The sequence below is a fragment of the Phoxinus phoxinus genome, assembly GCF_949152265.1.
Source record: "Phoxinus phoxinus genome assembly, chromosome: 16".
NCBI lineage: Eukaryota > Metazoa > Chordata > Actinopteri > Cypriniformes > Leuciscidae > Phoxinus > Phoxinus phoxinus.
This window is the reverse complement of record NC_136891.1, coordinates 30,339,778-30,357,352: the sequence shown is the minus strand read 5'-3', so window position 1 is coordinate 30,357,352 and position 17,575 is coordinate 30,339,778. Positions and strand designations below refer to the sequence as shown.

Here is a 17,575-nt window from a genome sequence, read left to right as displayed (position 1 = left end):
CGAGAATGACGAGATACTGACAGCTCAAATTGGCTTATAATTCCTCCTAAAAAAACAAACAAATATCATGCTCATTGGTGTGATTTAATGTGTTGCCGCGATATGCGAGTTATGTATTAAATTATTTTATATCTTTACATTACATTGTTAATTGGTCACCAATCGTTCTTAAATAAAGTTTGTTGAGAATCTCTAGTCCTTCCTGTTTGCATTGCAAAGATGGAGGTACAGGGAACGTTCCCCCCGCTGTCACTCTCCGCTAAATTTGAGGGGTATGTCTTTATAATCATAGTTTAGCTTCCATGCTCATTTTTGACGTCATTTATATATAATTAGGCTACGGCAATAAATTCATCGTGTTGTTCAATTGCAATGAATGCATGCTGCGTTTAGCCTGACAGCCTGTCATCATTTACTGGTAAATTACAGTTTACATAATCATGTGTTCAAAAATACCAGTAAATCAGTTCTGGCAATTTTCCAGTATAGGAAGTTGTAACCTTACCTGTAAATTACCGATATGATGATGTGTGTGGGGAAAAAAAGATTATACTTATATAGGTATTAGCACGCTTTGCAGAAACTACTGCGTACTAGTAACAGCAGTAACTTACTGGAAGTAAAGTAACTATTGTGCGTCTCGTGTTTTTAAGAGCAAAAACAGTGTCTGATCATCCCCTTACTTCTGCCAGAAGTAAAACAACATCATATGGTCAAAATGTGACAGATACTGGGAATACATAGAGAAACTGGATGAAGAAAACGTCGCAGTAATGTTTTGACAGCACATATATAATGCCTAGATATGTTGCCTAGATAGGCGACTAACCAGCTTTTAAGACACTTTGATTTAAATGATCATGCAAAGTTATGTCTCTTTGCATTACAGCTAGGTTTTTTCATAACAAGTGTATCTCTTTTTGTCTGAATCATAGATTTTTTTTTTTTTAAATAACTAAATAATCACACTTTAAATATTTAATTATTTGCTATTTTTAGGTCCTTTGCCTATCTGACTGTGAGAGATAGACTACCAACCATACTCACAAAAGTGGTAGACTCTTTACATCGTAATAAAGAGAATTTCTTCAAAGAATATGGAAAGGCATGTATGATTTTTCATTTGTTACGTTCAACATTTTACAATATTCAATATTTTCTTATGTTATTCATAAAATAAAATAAGCCTGTCCTGACAGTTTTCTCAGATTTAACTTCTAGATGATGTGTTGTTTGATCAGGAGGGCATCCAGGCAGAGAAGAGGGCCATCTCCTTCCTGTCCAAGCTGAGAAATGAACTGCAGACAGACAAGCCTGTGCTGCTTCTGACTGATAATGCTGAGGACACGGAGGCCTGGAATGAATACATGGGTAGACAGCAGGAGCTGATGGAGGACGGGCAGCCTGTCAGCTGGTTCAAGTCACCATGGCTTTATGTGGAGTGCTACATGTACCGAAGGATCCAAGAGGCTCTGTATATGAAGTAAGACAAATCAGCTTAATACATAATGAGTAAAAATGTAAAATAAAAAAAGGCCAGAGAAATTATACATGAGTGAAATTAATACTGTCACAATTTTACTCAAAAATCAAAGCATCTTAAAGTTTAGATTAACTCTATTAGTAAAAAAAAAAGAAAGAAAGTTTTGTATTTAAAAATAACAATACTGAGTAATAACCTGTTTAATCAAAACTTTTCAGACTTCTTAGAAATCTTAAGAATCTTAATTTTTAATTTGTGATGAGTAAAAAAGTATGACTTGCTTTAGAAATACTATAGCATAGTAATTAGTGTAGTAGTCTACACCATTTTAAGTGTTATCTTAAATGTGCGTTTAATTTTTTTATATTTTCTGTAAAATCAAGGCTAATTGATTTAAACACTCTCCGTTGCATTGATACATTTTGAAGTGTAAAATTAGTTTGATTTGTTTCGTTATTTGTTTGTTTTACTTTCGTTTCCTAAAGTCCACCGATGGATAACTTTGACGGCTTTAAGGAGGGAAAGACGCAAAGCTTCTTTGAATCTCAACAAGCGATTAAATGCCTCTGTACATACCTTCAGGAGCTCATCACCAACATGGAGAACATGACCGAGATGCAGCTGCGAGAGAACTTTCTCAAGTTGCTTCAGGTTAGTATGTCCATGCTCTGAGCTGCAGCATAATTCAATGATCCCTGCCATTAAAAACAAATGTTTATGCGACATGTTTATGTTTCTATGACATACGAACACACCGAAAATCGATTTCACTGAGCCGTAACCATTAACTTAATGACTCGCATCTTTAATTTAGAACAAGCAATCTTGTTAGCCAAAATGACATCAAGTAACATGCCTAGGGGTGGCAGTTGTTTCCAGCATGTGCGTGTCTACTTTATTGATATTAGACTGTTGGGGATAACATAATGTCACATAATCTTGTTTGTGTATTTTGTAGGTCTCTCTGTGGGGAAACAAGTGTGATCTGTCCATCTCTGCCGGTCAGGACAACTCTCAAAGGTCCAGTCCCATCGATTCTCTGCCTGATCTCCAGCGCTTCATCCTAGTGGATGACTCCAACATGGTTTGGTCAACGCTTGTTGCTGCTCAAGGGTCCGGATCCGCAGGGAAGAAGCATGCGAGAGTGGACATCGTTTTAGACAATGCTGGTTTCGAGCTTGTTACCGATCTGGTCCTCGCTGACTTCCTTGTTTCTGCCGGCCTAGCCAAGCAAATCCGATTCCATGGCAAGTCCATCCCATGGTTCGTCTCAGACGTCACCAAACAAGACTTTGAGTGGACCATCATGCAGACCACTGCAGCCAATCACAAGTGGATGTCAGCGAGCGGTGTCCAATGGAAGCATTTCATTAAGGATGGCACCTGGTCCTACCATGACCACCCTTTTTGGACCATGCCCCATGAGTTCTGCGACATGGCGCTGGATGCAGCTGATCTCTACAGCACGCTCCAGGGCTCTGACCTGATTCTCTTCAAAGGAGACCTGAACTACAGGAAACTGACTGGCGACAGGAAGTGGGAGCACACGGTTCTGTTCGATCGGGCGTTGAGGGGGTTCCAGCCTGCCCCTCTCTGTAGTCTTAGGACACTGAAGGCTGATGTTCAGGTGGGCCTACAGCCGGGCCAGGCAGAGAAGCTCAACTCTCAGGATCCACACTGGATGACTAATGCCAAATATGCCGTGGTTCAGTTTTCCAGTCCACACAGAGAACGGTAGATGTGTTTTTAAAGGAAAGAGAGTTCTCACCGATGAGGGAATTTACAGGAAGCAAGAGATGAAGTGATAAAATGCACTAATTAAAGATGCTGCGTCAGTTACCAACATGCCAAACTAATGTTATGTTGTTTTTATCTTTGCTTGTTTTTGTTTTATCAACACTTTTTTTTTTGTTGCTCAGACGTAAATTATGTAATGAACCGTAACGCTTCTGCATATCCAACACTGAAATTAATATGAACCTAAATGATGTCCTTGTTGATAGAACAATGAAGTTTTGAAGAGAAACCTGGTAATCTTTTGGTCATAGTTTACACAGATATGGTTTTCTGTTTGTACTGCTGATGTGTATTGTGTACAAGTACGGTTACTTAAGGAATACAGATGTAAACATTTAGACATATACATCCATAAGACTCCACAGATGTCTTGTTTGGTTGTAGTTAAATGTTATTGTCTAAAACTCATTGAGGTAGTGAGAAAGGTGTATGCGTTTCTGGCTAAAATGTGTTTTAAAGTATATAAAAGAGTTATTTTTTTCTTCCAAATGTTGCCTAATCGTTTTTGGGCTTTGCATTGAGTACGTGTTGAAAAAAAAAAACATTAAAGAAATACGGTTTTAATAAAACAAGTCTAGTAAAGTAATGGCGAAACTGAATGTATGAGGACACAAATTCAAAGGGGAATTTCATGAAATGCAGATGCGCCTCCAAGGTTTTGTTTTAGCCAAGCGATCAATCACAATAATTTGCTGATGTTAAAACATTCTGTTTTCTGTCTGATAAAAATACTGGCCATACACCATCTCAGTGTTTTTTAGTTTTTTTTTCATCTAGCACTTTAAAAGCAGGTTTACAGTTATGGGAAGTGTGGAGAATTGCACCAAGATTGTTTCTTTCTTCTAAAGCTTATTTATGAGCAAATTGGAAATAGTTGCTAGTCAGGATACCGTGCGTATGTACTCACACCTGTTAAAATGGCAATTATGTGTTTTGAATGCAATTCAACAAAGTTTAGAAATAAAAAAAAATATTTCCTCTTACAATGTAATCGTATTTAACAATTAGTTCCAGAGATGCACTTATGAAATTACACTGGCAGAAATGGTCATGACCCTTTCTGCTTTTTGATCAGTCTTGTTTTGTGTGTGGATGCTTCCTGGGTTTTCCAAGGATCCTTGCCTCTACAGAGCAGCAAAGAAAAGAGTCAAAGAACCCCCAAAGCATTGATGTTATGTAATAAGCACATGAACGCTATCTTTTTTCTTTTTTTTTAGGGGTCAGCTGAGGACTGCATATATGTGTTTTTTTTTCTTTTTTTCCTGGAAATCAAGGCCATGGTTTTGGTCTTTGAACTGTTCGAGTTCTAGCTCTCTTCTGGCAAGAGCTAAGCTCAGATTTAGACTTAAAGATTTCAGTTGGCTTCAAATAAAGGATTGTAAGATGTACTGTTGTTTATGTAGTGTTTTTAAGATGTATGAAATAAATAGACAAACAAAAATCAGCTAATGTTTTAATTAGTTTCATTAGTATGTTTGTGGACAGAGCTGAATATTTTAATATTTTATTCCTGTGATGGAAAATCTGAATGTTCAGCATCATTATTACAGTCTGCAGTGTCACATTATCCGGCAGAAATCATTATAATATGCGGATTTGCTGCTCAAGAAACATTTCTTATTATTATGAATATTGAAAACATTTGTGCTGAATATTTTTGTGGAAACAATGATACACTCTTTCCATCTCAACTGGAATAGCTGCCGGTACAGAGAACTGATTATCATCAAACAGACTTGTTTGTCCCTCGTGAACCTCTTGCAAAAATCATTCAACAAAGTTAATAAATTATTTGAAGTATAATTTCCCATGTCCTGCAGCATGTAAAGTGGAAATCTAAAGGTTCTGGCAAGTGAATCAGGTGGTGACCTCCTATCTCTTGTTTACCTGGTTGCCATGACCTGCTCTGAAGAGTGACCGCCATATCGACCTGTCTTTAATTTGTTTACCTCTTCTTTTTTTCTTCTTCTTTTTTTAGCCAGAGCGACAGACAGTGGAAGTAAGAAGGGCACAGGAAGTCAGCGATACAGTAGCAAGGAGATGCATCAATGCTACTTGGTGATGGAGCTAAACTTATAAACCAGTGTTGATTTGAATTTTGGTAAGGATGTTGTAAAGGAGTCAACTTTCTTTTATTTTCTTCATTTTCACAAGAAATTATATTCTATGGGCTCTATTGATCTAGTGGTTTATAATCGAGCATATTGTTCTATTAGTATTTTCAGTTGAGTTTCCTGTCCTCTCAGTTTCCTGTTTAATAGAAAAGCACTCAGACTAGACTACACCTTTCAGTTGTAGTGTTGCTCATTGTGTTTTATCCTTCCTTCAGTGTAACATTTCAAGCTAGAAAAAGGAAAAGGAAAAAAACAAAAAAGGTATTTTAAGATAGAAATAGAAGAAACTGGGAAAGCAGCCTCACATATCTTAGAAAAACATCACATTTTGACTCTCAGCCCAAGAAGGACTGGAGGAGTAGGCAGAGCAGTGGGGCGGAAGCAAAGCAGAACAAGGGAGAGAGATTTTGAGAAAGACAGTGGGAGGTAGGAAAAAAAGAGAGAGCTTTAAAAAGACAGAAACAGTCTTTTGGTGATTGCTTATGAACAGATTGTACCCTAAGGTTGCGTGTGTGTTTCCATGGTGATGTCTGGTGGAGGGCAGACCAGCGGAGAGGCTGCTGGTGCCAGGCAGCGACACAGGACCCACCCGAACCCGGAGAGAGACGACCTGGAGGGACTTTCCTCACCGCCCACTGCCCACAAACTCTCGCCCATGTACCCCAAGGAGGAGCACAGCGCAGGGGGCATCAGCTCCTCTGTCCATTACCTTGACGGAGCCTATGAGTACCCAGACCCCACACAGACCTACGGCACCACGTCACCCGCAGAGCCTGCCTCTGTCGGATACTACCCGGCTCCCACGGACCCCCACGCACCCCCCGTTGAAGAACATCTGCAGACGTTAGGCGGAGAATCCAGCAGCCCTCTCATGTTTGCACCCGCCAGCCCTCAGCTGTCCCCGTACCTGAGCCATCATGGAGGACACCACTCGACCCACCAGGTGTCCTACTACCTGGACACCTCGTCTAGCACAGTCTACAGGTCAGTGCAGCTTGAAATATCAGCTCTGGTTGTGTTGATGTTTTGGACGCCATTGTAGGTGCAGAATTCCAAGTTCTAAAGGAACTAAAAAAAGAAAGTTGGTATACAAGTTATATATGATATATGATGGTTATATATGGCCATTTTCATGTTGAAATCAAAGTTAAACTATAGTACATATTACAGGAAAGGCAGCTACATAAGATGTTTAAGATCATAAAACAGAAATATTGTCAGGTGTCCAGTTAATCAGACGAGGTTGTTCTGGGGGTCATTTACACCTGATATATGATTCAATGAGGCATAATGTTTGGTCTAGCACTCAAATCCTGCTTGGATACCTGCTTACCAAGGTTAATTTTTACAAACAACACCTTACATAAAACCTGGCGAAGCCATTCTGGCACATTGTACACTTATTCATTTTGTGGACATGTTTAATTTGCTTACTAACCATGACTTTTGAAATAATGTAAGTACCATTATTAGCCAACATTTACCATTTTAACATTTGCACTAAACAATTTTTTTTTTTAGACATTACAGATTTTACAATATTTTAAAGGTGAAACTTATTTTAAGACTGATGTGTTGCATATATTTTATACACATAGAGTAAACATATTTGTATGTTCCTAATTGTTATGGCTATAGGTTTGTATATGTATGACTAATATTTAATGCTAGTTGGTCTTGCGATCATTAAGTTATATTGAGAATGTGCATGACTTTTCTCACGCTTTTTCCCCTGCAGGACATGTATACATTTTCTTTCTCTTTACAGACTAAGTGGTGATGAGATGTTGTTGGTCAGAAAGTACAAGCTGATCTTGTGGTTAGAACAGGATATGATACTTTCTGTATTACTCTAAATAACAGATCATATGTTGCTTATGTGTGTGTAGATTGTGAGAAACCACTGAGTATGTTTAAGGAAAACACAGACACACATACAAAGCACTTGACCTTTTCGTGTCCAGTGTCACATCGAGTGTTCTCTGACATATACTCTGTGCTCTTGAACTAATTACGGTTTATTTTATTTGTTGTTACTTTATGCTCTATATTTGTGCTGTTAATTATTAGTATTTCTTGACTTCTTGGAAAAGAAGGTTAGGATTGTAAACACCACTATCCGACATGAGGACTGAAGTCACAAAAAGAAGTGTACATTTGTGAAGTTTCTGATTCAATTCTGTCTGTAGACCTTGAGGAAAGTACAATAAGTGAAAACAACCGTGGAATTGGAAATCATGTGAAATCACCACATGAGACCATTTTTAGTAAAACCTGTTGTTTAAATCTTTTGTTAAAGGCGTATATTACAGTTTCACTTCAAGAAGTGACTATGCATCTCTGCTTTAGGCTGCTTGGAGACCTTAGTTTGACATTTGGTGACATTGGACATCACTGCAGTCCATTTATGAGGTTATGCAATATATCTGCTGGACATCAGAATTAAAGATAAAATAAATATTTACAAACACTGGAACACGGGGTCAAAAGGAAACGGGGATGGTCACACTTGTCCGCTGTGTGCAGTCACGTACATGTTCTCCTTAGACATTGCAAACTTGTATCTCAAATTCTCAGCCACGATGTACAAAATAATGGTAGTTTATAGATTATCAGATGACAGAGTTTTTTTGTTTGTTTGTTTATTTGTAAATAAATGCCAGTGTTGGATATTTAATTGTGTATGCTCATTACCTTTATTTTACATTTATATGCTCACTGAAAGTAACATTTTAAAAGCATGTATAATTCAATAACACTGTTAAATTGAATCTTAAAGCAAATGTCAGAAACTATATCTATAATGTTGTGAGGCCTATTCCCAATGTAATTTGTTAAAATACGATCGTCTTCAAAATCATTCATTCATCGACCATAACATGGAAATAATTAACCACTTATCTATATCTGCCAGAATTTTAATAGGCCTACTGAATTATTTGTAAGCGTGCCATCTAGAGAATCAGTAAAACACAAAAGTCAGTTTGTCCTCAATGGTGGTTGGAACTTGGCCTGGTTGTTATCATTATTATCCACTGAATATTGACATCTGACCTCTGTCTGTCTCCAGGTCCAGTGTGGTGTCTTCTCAGCAGGCAGGTGTTGGTCTGTGTGAGGTGTTGTGCAGTGCGACTGACAGGCAGGAGATGTACACCGGATCAAGAGCTGCAGGAGGGTTTGATTCAGAGAAGGAGACGCGCTTCTGTGCGGTGTGCAGTGACTATGCCTCTGGCTATCATTATGGAGTCTGGTCCTGTGAGGGATGCAAAGCTTTCTTCAAGAGAAGCATTCAAGGTAGCCAGCACAATCCTTGCTGTTCCGAACACCAGCAGCACGGCTGTGATTCGGCTGCAAGTAGCTACTCACAGCTGACATTCAGAACCGATTGTTTAAAACATTTTATTCGAGTTATTTGGTCTATTTTCGCCACTGAAAGCCTAACGTGTTGAAGTGAATTATTAAATGACTCACTCAAAAACACAGCAATTGTCGCCACCTATTGGCGAAACGATGTAAGAAAGAATCACCGAAAAAATACCACCATTAATGCACAAAAGTCTGGGGGAATGCAAGGTTTAGAAAAGCGCTTTTTGTTCAAAGTTGAACTTCTTTTAACTTGAATGACGCGTTTTTTAAAACTCGGTGTCACGCGCGAGACGCGGCAAAAGACGCGACGCTCGAGCGCAAAGTAGCGCGCGTTTACATAATAAAATAGCAACGTAGAGAAGAGGAATGCAAAAACATCGATCTCATGTGATTGACATACACCCTTGCGACAAAAAGAGAAGAGATAGCCTATCCTATCACTGCAAGGGTGACGGGAAATTATTTTGATTAAAGTCATCATCAAATCAAAATGAAAAAAAAAATGGAATATTGCATAATTTCACTAATATTTGACTCGGATTAACATCACAACAGAGAAAAAAAGACTGTCGCAAATTCTGTTTTATGCAAACTTTAAAGGTTACGAGGGCACATGTTAGGAAAAATTATTATGAGCATGGGCAAATAATTATAATAAATTGTGCAACATTGCATTAAAAACCAATAATTGTCCATTTTAATTTCATAGTGACTTTAAAGAACATACTTGCTCAATAAAATGTTGCATTTGTTGATTGTATTCTAGTAGGCTATAGCTACTACATAGGCTATGCATAACAATGGACCTTACTAATCCTCTGATAATAATCCTCAGCATCTACAAGCAATACTAATAACAAATTCATCCTTGGAAAAAGGTTGATAATTTAGAGCACATCGTTTTCTCAGTCACCTAATATGATGTCCAAAAATATATGGGTGCTGGCAAAAAGAAAAATAATTAGATTTTCCTTTATTCATTGATTCTATTTTCAAGTCAAGACCTTGTGCTTTCGAGTACAATTTTGAATGTGTGACAGTGTGTAGTATGTAATCATCCTAGCATGTTCACCATTGTCCTCCCTTTTAAAGGTGAAAATCAAAAGTCTCACACGTGCTAAATCTGACGAGAGGCTGACATGTACAAAGACAGCTCACAGATGTCTCCGCCTGCACCTTATTTGCAGTTCTGTATTGTGTTGGAGGGGGTGCAGAGCAGGCCTGGGTGGGTTTGGTGAGATGAGAGGCCGGGTAGATGTTTTGATCTTGACCCTGACACACAAGCTCCTGATGAGCTCTTTCCTGGGGCAGGTGACTGCTGCTGATTTAAGTGAGGAAAACTGAGCGAGAAACTGGAGGAAAATGACTGTAAGTGTGTGCCTGACAAATGGGTTTCAGGACACACTGGGTGAGGGGAATTACAGTGAGAATAAGGGAGTACAGAATGATAGAGAGACATGATGTTTAAAGAGAGAGAAGACAGACAGGACAGGAAGGCAGAGAGAAGAGCAGAAGCAAGACAACTTTCTGCAAATATAATATATAATTGTTTCATATAATTTGAATTTGAGATCCCTGCAAAAAGATGTTACAAAAACCTTAATACCAAGTTTTTCTGAGGAATAAACAAACGTTTGACTTTTTAAAGAATAACTTTAAATATTCCCGCCAAAACATTATGACCACCTATCTAATATGCTGTTAGTCCTCCGCATGCTGTCAAAACAGCGCGACCAGCCAAGGCATGGACTAAAGGTGTCATCTGGCACCCAGATGTTAGCCGCAGATGTGAGCACCTGCAGGGTGTGAGGAACCTCCGTGGATCGAACTTGTTGGTCCAGGACATCCCACAGATGCTCAATTGTATTGGGATCTGGGGAATTTGGAGGCCAGGGAAACACCTTGAACTCTTCATCATGTTCCTCAAGTCATTCCTGATCTGCAGTGTGACAGTAAGCATTATTCTGCTGAAAGAGGCCAATTCCACCAGGGAACTCCATTACATGAAGGGGTGTGCCTGCTGGTCTGCAACAACGCTTAGGTAGGAGGCACTTGTCAAATTTACATTCACATGAATGGTCGCACACAGGGTTTCCCATTAGAAGCAACACACTCCCTCCAGCAGCTTGTCGTCGTCCCACAGTGCATCCTGGTGCCATCACTTCTTCAGGTAAATGGTGCACACCATCCACGTGATGTAAAAGCAAACGGGACTCATCAAACCAGGTGACGTTCTTCCACTGCTCCAAGGTCCAGTTCCGACACTCTTGTGCTCATTGTAGGGACTTTCGATGGTGGTCAGGAGTCATTAGGCACTCTGATTGGTCTGAGGCTACACAGCCCCATACGCAGAAGAGTACATGCACTGTTTGTTCTGACACATTACCATCAATCAAATTTTGTGCGACTTGTGGCACAAGTATAGACTGTTGGTAAATTGGTAAATTGTCATCACTGCTGATCTTGAAGCAACCTACAAGCTTTGCCGTCATTGCAGATGACGGTTTAGGGATTTTAAATTGTTAAAGTGATTTTGTTGAGTAGTAGTTTCAGGGAATAACCCGAGTCTTTCTAATTGCCACGGTGATGTGAATTGCTCCCAACAGTTCCGCATCTTGCTAGCCACCCAAAATGTCTTATTACACTAAAACGTGTTTGCTACTATGATCTTGTACACATCCAAATTTTGTTATGAATATTTTGGAATCTCTGTTTTATAATATCCTATTTCAAACATACCTCATTAGGATTATGTGCATGGTTTTTGATGTCCGTGTGTATGTGTTTGTGTGTAGGTCTGTGACATTTCTGGCTGTGACACACTCATCTAATTTAAAATTTCATCTGAAGCACTGGAACAGCATGTACCTGCTCTCAGTGCTTAATCAGATCCAAGGCCACTGATGCACTGCACTGCACTCTGTGTCGCTTGTGACGGAACAATATTTACACATCTCTAATATGGAGTTGCAAATAAAAACACGTCTCTGAAAGCTGATCTTAAAAAAGTAGTGAAATAAAGAAAGATCTGGCATATGCTTAGGCATTTTGCCGTTTAAGCAAGAACTTGAAGGTAAAAGAATGATCAATAACAAGCTCTACTTCGTTCCTCTGCCTCTAGGTCACAATGACTATGTTTGTCCAGCGACCAACCAGTGCACTATTGACAGAAACCGCAGGAAGAGCTGCCAAGCATGCAGACTACGCAAGTGTTATGAAGTAGGCATGATGAAAGGAGGTACATCAAATATGTTCTACTTTTCTCTTCCTTTCTTTCTCTTTAAGTCTCGCATAAACATGAGCTCCCTCACGATCAGGATTTTAAGCAGCCTTTGAATGCAGAATTTAAAGGAACACGCCGACTTTTTGGGGCTTTAGCTTATTCACCGTATCCCTCAGAGTTAGATAAGTCCATGCATACCCTTCTCATCTCCGTGCGTGCCGTAACTCTGTCTGACGCACCCACCGCTAGCCTAGCTTAGCACAAAGACTGGAGGTAAATGGCTCCAGCTAGCATACTGCTCCCAATAAGTGAGAAAATAACGCCAACATTTTCCTATTTACATGTTGTGATTTGTATAGTCACAACGTGTACAAATAACAAGGTCGCATGAGACACAGCCATCTTCTAACCGTAGACATACTGGGAACTATATTCTCAGAAGGCGAAGCACTGCTACTTCTGCGGAGGGATTTGCTCACGGCGCCTGAGAAGCCCCGTGGTGAGGAGACGAGAGTTCGCTCAGAGTGTTGCGCTAATCACTTCGCCCGAGTATCAGTGCTTCGCCTATGTGTGTGTGTGTGTGTGTTAAATGTAAATTAAATATACACACATGTACAAAAAGGCATGTCTCCCATCAACTACTCATATAATCAGGCTGTGAAAAGCTTGTTCACATGTACTGCACAGGCTTTCATCTTTCTCTTTTTTCAAATAGTTTGGCCCGCATCTTTTCCATTGCAGGTATTCGTAAGGACCGCGGTGGCCGCGCTATCAGGCGTGAGCGGAGGAAGAGCGTTAATGAGGATCGTGACAAGAGCTACAGTGAGCAGTCAAGCCGTGTCGGACTGAGGACAGTTCAGGACAAGAGGAAGAAGAGCAGCGGCGGGGTGGTCAGCGCTTTATGCATGCCACCTGACCAGGTGCTGGTGTTGCTTCTGGGTGCAGAGCCACCGGCTGTCTGTTCACGTCAGAAGCACAGCCCCCCGTACACCGAGATCACCATGATGTCCCTGCTCACAAACATGGCTGACAAAGAACTCGTCCACATGATCGCCTGGGCTAAGAAAGTACCAGGTGAAGTCTTTCAAAGATCAATTAAAGTTGGTTTAATTCTGAGTGCAGCATTAAAGGAAATGTTTTTAAATGTGAAGGAGGCAGTTCTGAGAAAGTGTCCCCGGTGACAACCTTGCCAGTTTTTGTAACCGTGGCAGCAGTTTTCAACAGCACAGGTGGCAGAGATTCAAATGACGAGGTCACAGGCACAAAGATAAAGAGCATGGGTGTTATTACAGTGATCTGTGCTGCGGCTCAGTTCGATTGGCCTCCAGCTGAGCTCAGCACACATTAAGACACCTGCAGGGACTTTAAGGCCAAGGAGACATTATATTTGATGTTCAGATTTCTTAATTAACCCTCCTCGCAGAAAGTAAACAATTTATCTCATGAGATACAGCGGACAAGACTTTAATGTTGTTATATGTGGGTGTGTGACAACACCAAAATGTCATATTCCAGAATTATTTATGAAACATGCTAATCATTACTCTTCCAACCCTCTTGTAAATCACAAAGGAAGGTCATTTCAATCATAGAATTTTTTTATTTTATTTTTTATTTCTTACTAATGTAAGCAACACTAATATTACTTGCATTAAAGGGGACCTATTATGCCCATTTTTACCAAATGTAATATAAAAAAAGCTCAAAATACTCCCCAGATCATTTACTACACCATGTTGGAAATCTTTGAGTGGAAGGAAAAACATGCCGGTTTCGTGCATGTATCTTTAAATGCAAATGAGCTGCTGCTCCCCGCCCTGCTTTCCAGAAGAGGGCAGAGCCTTTACAGCTCATGCCTCAGATACTCTGCCAAAAACAAACAAAATATCTGTTGGTTTTGATTATCATCTATATCGAGGTCACGCTCACATGACATTGCAGTTCTTCGTCATCATGAAAGTTTATTATATGCATGCATTTTAAAGCCATATCAGTCTAAACTTCTGATATATGGTTCTGAGACTCTGCTTATGATTTATGAGGATTTAAAAAAAAAAAGGATTGGGTGGATTTTTACTATTATAGGGGGGTTGCGTACACACAGTCAGTGTGGACACGCATTTATGCTCAAACACCAGGTAAAAGTGAATTTTGCATAATAGGTCCCCTTTAAATTTGATTTTCAACCCGTCCTACAGACGTGAATGATACCTCAAATCATGCAGCTTGTTGACGAGAGGTGGGCTGTTACTTTGCTAAGTGATGGTGGGTGAAAAATCTCATAGATTTACATTGAAGGAAGAACCTTAACCATATTTAGGGACCAGAATATAATAGAAACTTGGGGTGAGCCAAGAAATCATTCTAATATGCTAATTTGCTGCTCAGGAAACAATTCCTTTAAAAAACATCTGAAATGGCTCGTTTCCACCGAGCGGTACGGTACGGTATTTTGTGAAGGGCAGTGCATGAGGCATGATGTGATTGTTCTCTCCAGGGTTCCAGGACCTCTCTCTGCATGACCAGGTTCAGTTGTTGGAGAGCTCTTGGCTGGAGGTGTTGATGATCGGCCTCATATGGAGGTCCATTCATTCACCTGGAAAACTCAACTTTGCTCAGGATCTCATCCTGGACAGGTACTGGATGTTCTGCACAAAAAAACAATCATTAAGTATTTTCACTTTTTTTTTCTTTTTTTTGCATACATACAACTCATTTAGTTAGGCTAAAGAAAAAATAAAGCTCAAACCTAATCTAATGACTGTTTTAGAACCACTTTTATTCATCTATTTGGACATGGAAAAGTGCAATCACACTTTGTGAAGCTCTGTAAACTCTGATTACATTTAGCCTCGCTTGACTGTTAAAAGTAATGGCAAAGCACCAACATGCCGTGACAGAAACCTGTGGGAACACCTGTTATACTCTAATGAAACTCTGGGCTTTATTTAAGTCTCAGACAATTTTACATGATACTGATGCTGTTAGTGTGATTGTGAGCTTTTTGAGATGTCACATTGACCAGATTCATTCCCTCTACGTGTGCCTATTTTTCCCTCAATTTCTTAAAGAACATTGAGCTACATGTGGTTGTATCCCCCGCAGAGAGGATTTGGCCCAGCAGAGGGATGTGCCTTATAAAATGAGATTGAATGATTGTAAAATGAAAACTAGATTGTTAAAAAGGATGTGAACTATTTACCTGAGAGCCTTGTGCTCCTCTTCAGAAGGCCATGTCACAAGTAGCATGTAATTAAAGAGGACCTGATTGGGAACAAGCCTCTTTAAAGGGCTTTTGAAGAACAGCATCATCGCTGACTAAAGAAATACGAATCTAATCAAAACTAGTATCCATAAAAAGAGAGAGAGAGAGAGAGAGAGAGAGAGAGAGAGACTGCTAAGATAGGATAAGAACTGATGAAAGACAGAATATCTACAGAGAGTCCATCACATGTGCAGTCTTTGCTCTCACGTAAGCAGCAAACAGCGTGTACAATGCTCACAGAAAGAAAAAAGAAGGTCCATTTTAAGGCACGTCACAGTAAATGGCACAAACGATATCCAAGCATATATAAAGTGCTGGTCTTCCTATTTACAGGAATGAAGGAGAATGTGTCGAGGGGATGGCTGAGATTTTCGACATGCTTTTGGCGACTGTGGCTCGATTCCGCAGTCTCAAACTCAAGCTGGAGGAATTTGTATGTCTTAAATCCATCATACTTCTCAATTCTGGTGAGTCTGTGGTAACAGAAAGTCAAACAGATCATTAATAACCTCTTTATATGTGATTTGAGTACTTGGGAAAAGAAGAAACTTCGGAGCTTCCTTTGATATTATGTTATTATACAGTTCCCTGGCCTGGAATACTTGATTCTCATTGGTCAATCATTCAGTCTCCTCCACACAATCCCTTCCACCTTCATCAATGTCTGACCAAAAACATAGAATGCTATCATGTTATGTTCTAGATAAACAAAAGCTTTTCTAAACCAGTGCTATGCTAAACTAGAAGGCGAAACTGTTAGCTTGCTAACTGATGGCTAAAAACAAAGAAAGGGAAATGTTTGATTTTAAATGTAATAAATGAATATAGTTGAATGTAACTGTAATTAAGTCAGCCGGCCATTACCACAAAATAAACTCCTTCAGGATCCTTCAGAAATGATTCTAATACTCTGATTTGCTGCTCAACAAACATTTCTTATTTTTATCCATGTAAATTATTATAAAAACAGTTGTGCTGTTTAATATTTAGAAAAATCTGAAACAGCATTTTTTTTCAAACATTAAAAAGGTCCTTACATTTGATCCATTTAATGCATCATTGCTATATAAAAGTATTAAAAGTATTATTTCAAAAAAAATAAAAAAAATACCGCTAAATAAATCATCAAACTTGTGCATGCTATTGTACTCAGCATCATCTATGCATAAAATAATGTTATCACTTAACATTCTAATGCATAGCACACACACACAACCCTAAACATTTGTCAATTCAAACAGGTGTCAATTCATATGAAACGTTTAAATAGTTATTACTTCATCTTTTCTGTCTGGTCAGGTGCATTTTCATTCTGCTCCAGTCCAGTGGAGCCCCTGATGGACAGCTTCATGGTGCAGTGCATGCTGGACAACATCACTGATGCCCTCATTTACGGCATCAGTAAATCCGGCGCCTCTCTGCAGCTGCAGTCCCGGCGTCAGGCGCAGCTCCTGCTCCTGCTCTCCCACATCAGACACATGAGGTAAACTCAGATGACACATCAAAAGATTCAAATATATCCCGTACACTACCATTCAAAAGATTTGGGTCTGTTAGATTTGTTTTTTCCATCATGGATGCATTAAATTGATCAAAAATGTCAGTAAAGACTTTTGCAATAATAATTTTTCATTTTAAAAGAAATGCTGTTCTTTTGGATTTTCTATTCATCAAGGAATCCTGAAAAAAAAAATCATGGTTTCTACAAAAATTAAACAACTGTTTTCAACATTTGATTATAATAAGAAATGTGTCGAACACCAAATACTCAAAAAACATTCCATATTAGAATGATTTCTGAAGGATCATGTGACACTGAAGACTGGAGTTATGGCTCCTGAAAATTCAGCTTTCCATCACAGGAATAAATTACATTTTAAAATAGATCCAAACCGAAAACAGTTATTTTGAATTAAAATAATTTTCACAATATTACAGTTTTTGATGTATAAGAGAGTTGAAAAAGGTTTTACCCATTTGTTTGATGGCATATTAGCAACCATAAGTAACGATATTGTTGCTGAATTATTATTGCTCATATCAGTCAAGCACATGTTATATTCGTAATGTTTTGTTTTTGTGAAAGCAACAAAGGAATGGAGCACTTATACCATATGAAATGTAAGAATCGAGTCCCGCTGTATGATCTCTTGCTGGAGATGCTGGATGCCCAGCGCTTCCAGTCCCCAGGAGAGGTGCAGCGACTGAGGGCACAGAGTGAGAAAGACCCCCCGTCTACACCATCCACCAGAGGACCTGGAGCCATGCAGCCCAACACGGCCTGTCTCAGCCAGAGTCCAGACCCCTGACCTGTGTGCCATATTCAA

At 39.4% G+C, this 17,575-nt stretch overlaps 2 protein-coding genes across 3 annotated transcripts; both read left to right on the top strand.

The window, feature by feature from the left end:
- Positions 1-15: 15 nt before the first annotated feature.
- Positions 16-4,704, top strand: armt1 (acidic residue methyltransferase 1). Its single transcript, XM_079584427.1, has 5 exons — positions 16-272; positions 1,000-1,105; positions 1,242-1,483; positions 1,969-2,134; positions 2,442-4,704. The coding sequence occupies exons 1-5, from the start codon at positions 220-222 to the stop codon at positions 3,219-3,221; spliced, it is 1,347 nt and encodes a 448-aa protein (XP_079440553.1). The 5' UTR covers positions 16-219; the 3' UTR covers positions 3,222-4,704.
- A 132-nt stretch (positions 4,705-4,836) lies between these two features.
- On the top strand, positions 4,837-17,570 carry esr1 (estrogen receptor 1). 2 transcript variants are annotated; one of them, XM_079584425.1, is made up of 9 exons: positions 4,837-5,141; positions 5,259-6,378; positions 8,465-8,688; positions 11,882-11,998; positions 12,725-13,057; positions 14,481-14,619; positions 15,582-15,715; positions 16,548-16,731; positions 17,335-17,570. In XM_079584425.1, the coding sequence occupies exons 2-9, from the start codon at positions 5,915-5,917 to the stop codon at positions 17,555-17,557; spliced, it is 1,818 nt and encodes a 605-aa protein (XP_079440551.1). In that variant the 5' UTR covers positions 4,837-5,141; positions 5,259-5,914; the 3' UTR covers positions 17,558-17,570. The 2 variants fall into 2 exon arrangements, with proteins under 2 accessions (XP_079440551.1, XP_079440552.1); XM_079584426.1 differs by having other exon boundaries at positions 4,837-5,381; positions 5,939-6,378.
- Positions 17,571-17,575: the final 5 nt, after the last annotated feature.